The following is a 12,606-nucleotide window of genomic DNA, read 5'->3' on the forward strand; positions in this document are numbered from 1 at the left end:
GAACTAACGAAAATGTTGTTTATTTGAGCCTTACCAGTTGTTGAATGACAAAGGTGGGAGAAGTGACTCCAACTTCTTCATGGAGAAGCGATTAAAGTCTTGGGGGAGAAGTGCCTGGCAGGAAAGGGCCGTGCAAGACTCCACGCAGGCACCTCCCCACCACCACTGCCTCAACACTGGCTCTCTGAGTACCTCCTTGCCGGGACAACTACAGCTTTGAAAATTGTTAAAAAATACTTATCGTTGCAAAATTTATAAATGACCTTTATAGAATTATTAACCATTTAGCAACCTTTTTGTCACCAAAAGGAGAGTTACTTAGTACAGAGAAGTGTACTAACAAAGTGCAATAAAAAAATTGTTTTTTTAATTTTAACACAAAAAGTAAATGGTAGATTTCAATCGAAATAGTTTTCCCTTGATAAGCATCGAATAACGCATAGATAATGTGATTTTAAAATTTTTAGCTACATTAGCAACAGAAATAGAGGGGGAGGGAACACAAAAATTACTCACATTTTCCTGTCTGACACTGCCATTTTTAATTTTAAAAATATTTTAAAATTACATTTTAAACCTACTCATTGAGCTCTTTCCAACAGTATATAATAAGCTATTTTGGTTTTTTTTTTTTTTTTTTTTTTTTTTTCCCCCGCAATAAATCTGTACTAAAACTTTGATCACAGAAAAGAACCACTTTTCCCAAATCAAACCAGATTTATTTAATCTAGATAATCTGAATTTCTGTTCCATTATTTTCGGAAAGAGTGTACACACACACACACACACACACACACACACACACACACACACACACACACACACACACACACACACACACACACACACACACACACACACACACTCTGAATTACTGTGAAGAACAATGAGATGGTTAAAATAACCATAGATGACTCCTCAACTACTTACATTACAGCTTTAAAATACAAAAAACTGGGTTCTTGCAGATAAATCAGCCTGATATCACTCACTGAACAATGCAATGTTCTTTGTATCCCCCATGAAACTCTCTCTCTCTCTCTCTCTCTCTCTCTCTCTCTCTCTCTCTCTCTCTCTCTCTCTCTCTCAATTAACAATCACTCATAGACCTCAAGCAAAGGCAATCCAACATAGTTCAAAATTCTCTTCACTTCAAGGAACACTGACTAACTTAGCTCAATTATTATCCTTTTGAACTTCACATATGAATGGAAGAATTTTTTTTATTCTTCTGTTATTCAGTACATTTGGAGAAACAATACTTACAGAAAATAAATTATCCTTTGGGTAAGCTGAACATTTTCAAGAAGAAATAATCAGGAGAATTAACCTAAACCATTTAAAAAAAAATTATATATATATGACATGTATACCAAGGGCAGAAATCATAACACATATAGAGACATTGCTGCTATCCAATACTAAAAACAAGACACACAGTAATTATGTACTCACAACAGAGTGCCACTTTGAACTTTGAATTTCAAAACAAAAAATTCAGCAAGCTCATAATTTAAAAATATAACACATATGCATTCTTAAAAAATGCACATCACAGACTTCACTGAAATCTGGAAGAAAGGAAAACTTCTCTAATATCATAAATGACATAATTTCCATAAAACTTCCATGTAAACCAGAAAAGTTAGTATCATAAGGGTGTTAAATAATTAGCACCCCTATATACAAAAACAAAATGTTTCCATTTAGTGGAAAAAGAAAGAGGGTACAAAAATGAATATTAATACAATTATCACAGTTTCTTTTTATGTGATAAATTTACATCTAGTCATTGAACACAATAATACAATTTTAGCCAGAATGTAATACTAGGGCATTTTCATTTAAATAGTAGTAATAGAGGCATGTGATGCAAGAAAGCAAGCGTATGAGCTTATGTAGCATCAGCCAAAAAAAAATTCACACAACCATTCATTCTAAAAGTTTGTCCAGTTCCTCCTTGAATTTATTTATGCTATTAACTTCCACAACAACAACAGATGGAAGTTTGTTCCAGCAATTACCCACCCACTGGCTAAAGGCAAATTTCCACACATCTATTCTACAACTGTCTTTCCTCAATTTGAATTTATACCCCCTTAGGTTCATAATCTGAGAAAGCAGAAGAATCCCATCAGAATTCAGCATGCTCAACTCATTCAAGGCTTTATACACCTCAATCAGATCACCTAGCAGGTGCCTAGTCTCCAGCTGCTGCTGCAATTTGCAAGACTTGAACCTTCCTTGGTAAGAGGACCCCCTTCGTTCCCCTCATCAATCTTGCTGCCCTTCTCTGTACCTGCTCAAGAAACTCTACATCCTTCCTAAAATGAGGCCTCCAGACCTGTACGCAGTACTCCAGGCTATAATCACCTCGTTTCCCCTTCTAGAAAAATTCCTGTATATCATTGACAATACTCCATAACCTGCTCTGGCAGCCTATCTGCACTGCTTAGAAAACTTTATATCTAACTGTACAATCACTCTCAGGTCTTTTTCATTTTCGACCACCCTAAATCTAGTACCACACAGTTGGTACATTCCAAATTGTGAACAAGTTGCTGAACATTAATTACCCTTCCATCAAGTGTGCTCTAAATGGGAAATATTGCTCATGTATTATCTGTTAGACGCCTTTTTCTGTCTCAATTATAAAATTAATTTTTTAGCCCTTTTACTAAATTAGTATTCTATTATTTATGATATGCTAAATTCAATTATGAAATAGTGAGCAGAAATAAACAAGAGAAACCAATAATAATAATAAAATTATTTTTATCTATTTCTTAGAATTCTCAAGATCACTCATACACCAAATTGAAACAGAAAAGTTTACCTACCATCTGGCAGATGCCACATGAACACCAGTGTTTTTGTCAGCTGTTTTGCATTTAGTCAGCAAAATCTAGCTCTACAGCTCTTGCTGGCATTTCACAGATAGATATCCTATGAGAAGAGGAGTTGAGTAATAGAAAGCCAGAAACTTTTGTTTGCCTGGCATCTGTTAAATACCAAACTAAAAAACTGATTTCTTGTAATTCATAATATATTGAAATTTAAACAAAAAATACTGTATAATCATTCAGCAAATGCTGGTGTGAAAAGGTATATATCATTTCTGCAAATTAAAAAAAAAAAAAAAAAAACAAGTGGTGTCTATCAGATGCCACATTAGCAGGGGAGGGTTAAAAATTTTCTATTCAACAATTAAAAACTGAATAAGATTAATATCCTATGAAAAATACATACATATTTTCTTTTTCTTTTTCCTGATCTCTTTCTTTAAGAAGTTCCAGCCACTCTTTATCATAATTATAACCTATTAAGGCTTTTGCCAAATTCTGTATAAAACTTCCAACATCAGCCTGCACAGCAAGACTTGGTTTCCAGAAAATTCCAGAATTCTAAACACACACACACACAAAAAAAAAACTACATGTACAAGGTGGTTATAAAGTCCTTTCCTACTTTTAAAAATTAATAACTTGAAACCATACGTCATAATAAAAAATTGTGTCTTGCATTGCAATCTAACTGCAACAATTGCAGTCAGATTAAGAAAAAAAAATAATAAAAAATAATTTAAAAAGAAAAAAAGGTTTGAAATTGACCACACAGGTGGCCAAAGTGATTTATTCACTCCAACAAACAAGTTACCTTTTGCATTTGTTGTAAAAATGAATGACTCTGAAATCAGAGCATTCAAGTGTTTGCTTGTTTTGGTTTTATCCTTCATCTTCAAGACAAAGCACTTGAAGTTGTAGCCCTAACTTAAGTAACCAAATCCAGCCACGTTCATTTTAAAATGCTGGCTAAAGATAAAGAAGTTTAATTAAATTTTAATACAAAAATGGTAATGACATTATTACAGTCCTTAGAGCAAACTGAAGACAGAAAAATGTTTAAGGTCTACTTGTATTAAATATTGCAAGCCATTTCAAAGAAGGCTACCTAACTCCAAAACCTAGAAGTAGTTGTCCATCAGCATAACAAAACAAAAAGTGATTCAAATTGATGAGGTGCAACAACAAGCCCAATCAAATTCACTGTGATTATCTAGTATTCATCATACATTTCATGTGACTGGTATTCCCTAGAGCATAGTACATAAAGCCCCACATGTCTCTCCCTTTAAAATGAAATGTCTTTTCATTTCTTTGGATAAATAAATCATTGTTTAAACATAAACATTATTTTGTTGACCTTTACTTAACATTACTATAGTTAAATTTCATTGTTGAGAACGTAACCCTTGTTTTTAACATTACATCTATGGGAAATAAATTCCTATTTTACGAGTGCGCACCAGGAAAGAATTAACTCATAAAGTTGGGAATATTTTCATATCTTAGGGCTTGTTTAAAAGTAAGCTAACAGATGTTTTGGAGGTGAAAAATTATTGTGCCTTTATCCATGCACTATTTTCCAATATAGAAATGGTGTATGAATAAAAGCACAATGATTTTTCTGAGAATTTTTGATATTCTCATAAATCAAGACGTGCGTGCGTGAATAAACACACACGTTTGTAATTAGAAAGTATTTAGAAAGTATGCAAATTTTTGTATCATAAAAATGCAAACTATTATTAAAATCATTAGATTCTAATAATAGTTTGCAAAGATTTTAACCCCATTTAATCAATGTCTTATTTTGAGATATGATTTTTCCATATTCCCCTGGGGGTTGCAGTTCAAGTGTCAAAGTGCCACATGTAGCTCATAAGTACAGGTTGGCTATATCTGATATATAGTATTAGCAATATAATTCAAGTTACATTCAATCAACAGTTACCATGTTCTGGTCATCATAACTATGTTCCATGCAAGCATTAGAGAATAATCAAAAACTATTATTTAAAGCAAATAAGATAACGGCAATAAAATATACTGAAATAAAATGAGATGTCTGAATAAACAGAGCAAGGTAAAATACGTTGATATAAATAAAACAAAATTAATTAATTAAAAGGATTGAAATGAAAGCATACTGACAGACTAAATAAGTAATTAATTTCAAAAAATAGTAAAAAAAATTATTCTTCATTTTGTCTTTGAATCTACAAGGTATGATAGCTTTATGCAAAACACTGTTGAGGAGGAGTAGAGAGTTGGGATTTAGATCTGCTTCTGTATTTAAAATGGTGTGTAACACTTCCTAGGCTGGAGAGTGGTTGCCTGGAGGGCTGTTTTTTTTTTTTTTGGGGGGGGGGGGCAGATACAATGTTTTGGTGCTATTTGTCTTCTGAAAAGAAATGATGACTTGTTTGGCTTCCTTTTGGCTGTATTGCTTTAAATTTTTAATTCTTACAAAATTCTATTCTTGAAGAGGTTGAGATGCCAATGACTGGAGTTCACTTCTCATTTCCTGTTGATAGCAGTAGGTGAAAAACACTACCCAATTAAGAATAGTTCTTTAAAAATTCTTCCTTGGTAAAATAGATTTGTAGATAAAATGGTTGTTGCATTGAACTTCCTTCAAAAGACTGGATCAGCCACTAAAATCAATCATATAATGTTAATGGGCTCATCTAAAGTTACTGGGAATACATTTTTAATATTCTGATAACAATTTAATATGTTACAAATTGTGAATCTGTTACAATTTGTAACAGATTCTTAATGCAAATATTAATTCATTTCATGCCTTCTGCTCTGTTAACATTCCTGCATGGCCATAAAGTTCAAGTTCAGAGCAGTTTAGAAAAAATCAATCTGACAAGGATATAATCATTAACTATATTTAGCAGTCACAGTGGATAGAAGCACAGTCAATTCAAACACACGTTCCACCGTGCTCCCACACTGATCACTTGGATAGCATTAGCATTAGCATTAGTAGAGGCATTTGATGCAAGAAAGCAAGCTTATGCAGCATCAGCCAAAAAAAAAAAAAAAAAAAGTAACATAAATAAATAAAAATAACCACTTCCACTTCACCCCTCTGTTCGTTCGAAATACCTGTCCAGCTGAGCCTTAAACTTATTTAGGCTATCAACTTCCACGACAAGGGATGGAAGTCTGTTCCACCCACCAACCACCCGCTGGCTAAAGGCAAATTTCCGCACATCTATCCTACATCTGTCTTTCCTCAATTTGAATTTATGCCCTCTCAGGTGATTTTTCTGAGCTAGAGGAAGAATCCCATCAGCATTGAGCATGCTCAAACCATTCAAGGCTTTGTACACCTCTATCAGATCACCCCGCTGGTGCCTAGTTTCCAGACACTGTAATTTGCAAAACTTAAGCCTTTCTTCGTAAGAGAACCCCTTTGTCCCATTCACCAATCTAGTTGCCCTTCTCTGTACTCGTTCCAGCAGCTCTACATCCTTCCTGAAATGAGGCCTCCAGGCCTGTATACAGTACTCTAGGTGTGGCCTGACCATTGCCTTATACAAGGGAATAATCACCTCCTTATCCCTGCTAGAAAAATTCCTATATATCATTGACAATACACCATGAGCTACTCTTGCAGCTCGTCTGCACTGCTCAGAGAACTTCATATCTGCCAGCACCACCACCCCCAGGTCCCTTTCATTCTCTACCACTGTCAGTGTAGTACCACAGAGTTGATACGTTGCTCTGGGGTTGCTGTTTCCCATATGTAGTACTTTACATTTGTCAATGTTAAACTTCATTTGCCACCTCGAAGCCCATCTGCTCAAACTTTCCAAATCCTGTTGCAGCAGCATAGTGTCAGTAGTGTCCTTGACAACCCTGCCAACCTTCGTATCGTCTGCAAACTTGGACATTAAGCCTGATATACCATCATCAATATCATTTATAAATACAGAAAACAATAAAGGCCCCAATACTGAACCCTGAGGGACTCCACTAATAACATTAGTCCACGATGAGCAGTGTCCATTGATTACCACTCTCTGTCTTCTCCCCCTCAACCACCCCTTTATCCATAGCAGCAACTTGCCTCCAATGCCACACTGCTCCAATTTGTGCAGCAGTCTTCCATGTGCAACAGTATCAAAAGCCTTTCTAAGATCCAAGTATATAATATCAAAGTTATTCCCTGCATCCAGTTCTTTTGTGACTGCATCATAGTATCCAATCAAATTGGTCAGGCAAGACTTCCCCTTAACAAAACCATGCTGTGTCCTAGCTATAACTGAAGTCTTGTCTAGATGATCCTGCAGTGCTTCTTTAACCAGTGCCTCCATTAATTTTCTGGGAACAGAAGTTAAACTCACAGGTCTATAATTACTTGTGTCAGCCTTTGATCCCCCTTTGTGAATTGGGGTCACATTTGCACATCTCCAACCCGCTGGTGCCTAGTTTCCAGACACTGTAATTTGCAAAACTTAAGCCTTTCTTCGTAAGAGAACCCATTTGTCCCATTCACCAATCTAGTTGCCCTTCTCTGTACTCGTTCCAGCGGCTCTACATCCTTCCTGAAATGAGGCCTCCAGGCCTGTATACAGTACTCTAGGTGTGGCCTGACCATTGCCTTATACAAGGGAATAATCACCTCCTTATCCCTGCTAGAAAAATTCCTATATATCATTGACAATACACCATGAGCTACTCTTGCAGCTCGTCTGCACTGCTCAGAGAACTTCATATCTGCCTGCACCACCACCCCCAGGTCCCTTTCATTCTCTACCACTGTCAGTGTAGTACCACAGAGTTGATACGTTGCTCTGGGGTTGCTGTTTCCCATATGTAGTACTTTACATTTGTCAATGTTAAACTTCATTTGCCACCTCGAAGCCCATCTGCTCAACCTTTCCAAATCCTGTTGCAGCAGCATAGTGTCAGTAGTGTCCTTGACAACCCTGCCAACCTTCGTATCGTCTGCAAACTTGGACATTAAGCCTGATATACCATCATCAATATCATTTATAAATACAGAAAACAATAAAGGCCCCAATACTGAACCTTGAGGGACTCCACTAATAACATTAGTCCACGATGAGCAGTGTCCATTGATTACCACTCTCTGTCTTCTCCCCCTCAACCACCCCTTTATCCATAGCAGCAACTTGCCTCCAATGCCACACTGCTCCAATTTGTGCAGCAGTCTTCCATGTGCAACAGTATCAAAAGCCTTTCTAAGATCCAAGTATATAATATCAAAGTTATTCCCTGCATCCAGTTCTTTTGTGACTGCATCATAGTATCCAATCAAATTGGTCAGGCAAGACTTCCCCTTAACAAAACCATGCTGTGTCCTAGCTATAACTGAAGTCTTGTCTAGATGATCCTGCAGTGCTTCTTTAACCAGTGCCTCCATTAATTTTCCGGGAACAGAAGTTAAACTCACAGGTCTATAATTACTTGTGTCAGCTTTTGATCCCCCTTTGTGAATTGGGGTCACATTTGCACATCTCCAGTCAATGGGTACCTCCCCTGAGTCCAAGGAAGCTCTCATAATTATGGCTAAGGGTTTGCTTACCTCCTTTGCTGCCTCCTTTAATATAACTGGATAGATCCCATCCACCCCAGGTGCCTTTCTTGTGTTTATCTTCAACAATTTCTCCTCCACTTTGCTCTCAGTTATTAAAAGATTCTCTAGTTTACTGCTAGAGTTGAATACACCTCTGGCATTCCCCTCGCTGAATAACTCCTCATGTGTGAATGTCGATGCAAAATATTCATTTAGTTTGTTAGCTACCCGAGCAGGGTCATCAACAGTTGACCTATCGATCTCAAGTGGACCAATCTGATTCATCCCCTTCCTTCTAGAGTTTACATAAGTAAAGAACTCTTTGCTGTTTTTCTTCGCATCCCTTGCCAAGGATCTCTCGTAATCTGCCTTCGCCTGCCTAACCTCCTTTGTAACTTGGTTACAGATCAACTTGTATCTATCATAGGCGTCCGTGTCACGTGTTAATTTGTATGTATCCCATGCATTTTTCTTCTCTGTCATATGCCTCATTAGTTCATCTGACAACCATTTAGGCCTAAACCTTGAACAATATTTCTTAGTTGGTATGTAAAGCCTAGTAGCTTCCACGATAAGTTCTTTGAATGCTTCCCATTTTGAATTTGCTGTTGGCAATATCATCAGTTGATCCCACTGTATAGAATTTAAATACTGTCTCAGTCCATTGTAGTCGCCTTTACGAAAGCAATACCCCTTCCCTTTACCCCTAATGGTAGTTACCTCTTTGAGTAACTCCCACTTCAGCACACTGTGATCACTGCCACCAAGTGGTTCATTTATCTGCAGATTCTTAATGCATGAAGAATCACTACTGATAATCAAATCAAGAGTATTACTCCCTCTAGTTGCCTCCCGAACATGCTGATGTAGAAAACAATCATCCAATAAATCCACAAAAGCCTTGCTACTGTGTGAGTGACCAGCCCCCAAATTCCAGTCAATATCTGGGAAATTAAAATCCCCCATTATAAGACTCTCTGATTTACTGGCCCACTCTATTTCTCCGAACAGTTTCTTATTATACTCATCAGAGTCATTAGGCCTATAGCACACTCCTACTCTCAATTTTGATCTCCCAATGCTTATGTCACACCAAACTGACTCGACACTGCACTGTCCAGCGATGTCCACTGGCTTCACTTCCTTGGTTTTTATGTGTTTTTTAACTAATAGCATAACCCCTCCTCCCTTCCTATCCTGTCTATCCTTTCTGTAGACATTGTACTCCCCAAATTCCAGTTCTGCATTTCTTATATCTGTGTGACACCACGTCTCTGAAATCCCCACAATATCTGCCTTTGATGTTTTGAGCAATACCTCAAATTCATCAAATTTATTTACTAAACTCCTAGCATTGGTGTACACACAAGTATACATGCACCTGTTCTTTTTCTTAGCTACCCTAACACAACCCATGTGTTTACTTGTACCCCAATGATTCCCAGCAGTCTCTGAAATATCCTGCATCTTATTTTCCAGGCTGCGGCTCATTCCAATAGAAGCAGTGCAAGAATCACTTTCACCTCTGCCAGTGGCTACTGTTAATCTATTAGTCCTTGTATCCCCCCAATCTAGCAGTTTTCCGACCCACCTAACATTGCCTCGATAGCATCAGCAAACATTCTTGCACCCTTTTTATTTAAGTGTATCCCATCCCTGTAGAAGCAGTCTCTCCTGTTAACAGATTCTTATCAAAAGACTGGATCAGCCACTAAAATCAATCATATAATGTTAATGGGCTCATCTAAAGTTACTGGGAATACATTTTTAATATTCTGATAACAATTTAATATGTTACAAATTGTGAATCTGTTACAATTTGTAACAGATTCTTAATGCAAATATTAATTCATTTCATGCCTTCTGCTCTGTTAACATTCCTGCATGGCCATAAAGTTCAAGTTCAGAGCAGTTTAGAAAAAATCAATCTGACAAGGATATAATCATTAACTATATTTAGCAGTCACAGTGGATAGAAGCACAGTCAATTCAAACACACGTTCCACCGTGCTCCCACACTGATCACTTGGATACATCATCACTGACACTGTTTCAGGCTCATTTTTATCTAGATATTTTTTGGAACTTAAAAAAAAAAAAAAAAAAAAAAAAAGACCTATAGCTCTGAGTAAAACGAGAAGAGCATGCAAAACAGACCGAATCAAAGCTAAAAAACTGAACTTGTGGAATTAAGAATGCTTTAATCAAATTATTAAAAATACTGGTTCCATATCTTTCATAGTAACATTCTGCATATGATAAAATAAACTTGGTAAGAAAATTGATGCAAAAGACAGATATAGAATTTGGTAGGCAATATACTTTCATAAAATTGTAAGAATTTCTTACAATAAAAAACAATGAAATTTCTGATTATATATATTTTTTACTGAAATTATATATATATATATATATATATATATATATATATATATATATATATATATATATATATATATATATATATATATATCACTATTATTATAATATAATATTGAAATATATTTCAGGAATATTTTTTTAAGTTAAACTATAGACTAAGCACTATTATCTACACCTGAATGTTTTTTTACAGATGAAACTGTTTGAAAAAAGGTGGGGTATATTAAGAAAATCTAAAAGAAACATATTACAATATAATCTTCATGTAACATAGAACTATTAAGATGAAGGTGATGTTGTTGGTCCATCAGCAACTCAGTCCAGATTGCACCATTGTACTATGTCTGTACACCATTATTAAACTCCTGTGCATTGTCTATACAACATTATCATACCTCTGTGTATTTTCCACACACCATTAGTGCACCATTGTATATTATATCTATACAAATGTGTATTCAGAGGTTAGTTTTCATGTTGTGCAAGCTTAAAAATGTGGAATGACTCATGGGGGGGCCTATTCCCTCTGCCTGAGAGTGGCTAACTACAGCCCCTAATGGACATTTACAAATTTCTCCAAATGATGAAGAGACTCAAACCAAGACCTTATCAAATGAGTGATAAATAGTGAAACCACTAAACTGTCACAGAAGACAATAAAAGTTATTTAAGTGGATCAGATTTACATCCAAATATCGAACTGTGAGAGCTTTTCTACTAGCAGGCACTGAAAGTGTTTTAAATATTCTGAAATTTATTAATTCTAACAGTTTGCATAAACATTATCAAATTATCAAGCCCTTTTCTTGGATAATAACTCCAAGTTGTGAAAGCAGTTTTACACATTAAAATGTATGACTTGTCTAGTGAGAAGAACAAAGAAACACTCATATGAGAGGAAGACGAAGATATGGGGCAAAATGAATGATGTAAAATTTTACACATTGAAATGGGACAAAAACCAGTGAACATAAATAACAGACCAATTATACAGAGCCTCAAGAGGTTTATATTTGGCAAGCATGTTATTAACCACTGGACTAAACTGTCACCCAGGGTGATTGAGAACAACAGTCTCACAAAATTTAAGGGGCAGCTGGATCAGTATCATCTGGAAATGAGAAAAGGTTTTTTTTTGTTTTTTTTTCTGGCTGATATAACAAAAGCCTGGCTTCCTGATATATACTAATATTTCCTACCAGTAAAAGTTGTTAAAAAGAAATCAGACTTACTTTATAAAGTTGTTCCTTGTTTCTGTTTATTGCAATGATTCTGGATTTCTTATTTAGGACTCTCCCATATGACAAACGAAAGTCACAAACAGCACCTTTTGAATTTAGAAAAATTAAATAATATTCCTAATACCTTTAATTTAACCATCTAGTAAAATAGTTCCATATGATTTTTGCTGATTTAATAATACTTGAGGAATTTTTAATTAAAAATTCCTCAAGTATTATTAAAGAATAACAATTTATATACACAAAGACAAGCTGATAGAAAATACAGATAAAGAGCTGTACTTGTGGTGAAATCTTATACTGAAGAAAGGAAAAATGATATTTTGAGAAGCAGCTCATCTTCATAGTGCAATGTGATGAATTAAGATGTAAGCTGAGTAAACAGTGTGAGTACATTGATTAAGAATGAAATTGTATTGGTAACTGCAAATTTCAGTTTCACTTTAGTTTAAAAATAACTACTTTTTTCACTTACATTTTAAATCAATACAGCAGGCCCTCGTTATAATGTGGTTCACTTTACGCTGATTCACTATAATGCTGTTCTTATACTATAACCCATATCTGACTATAACACTGTCAC

The 12,606-nt window shown here is 35.6% G+C and overlaps 1 protein-coding gene across 2 annotated transcripts in view; it reads right to left on the bottom strand.

The window, feature by feature from the left end:
• Positions 1 to 12,606, bottom strand: part of LOC150086117 (2-hydroxyacyl-CoA lyase 2-like) — a 167,190-nt gene that overhangs the window by 39,136 nt on the left and 115,448 nt on the right. For both annotated transcript variants that reach the window (XM_090374390.1, XM_090374391.1), the window contains exons 11-12: positions 12,015 to 12,109; positions 3,250 to 3,404 (exon numbers count right to left, since the gene is read on the bottom strand). In XM_090374390.1, the coding sequence (XP_090230516.1) occupies positions 3,250 to 3,404; positions 12,015 to 12,109 (250 nt within the window). The remainder of the gene's footprint in view (positions 1 to 3,249; positions 3,405 to 12,014; positions 12,110 to 12,606) is intronic.

This window comes from Mastigoproctus giganteus, chromosome 5, assembly GCF_048544385.1.
Source record: "Mastigoproctus giganteus isolate SK-2022 chromosome 5, ASM4854438v1, whole genome shotgun sequence".
NCBI lineage: Eukaryota > Metazoa > Arthropoda > Arachnida > Uropygi > Thelyphonidae > Mastigoproctus > Mastigoproctus giganteus.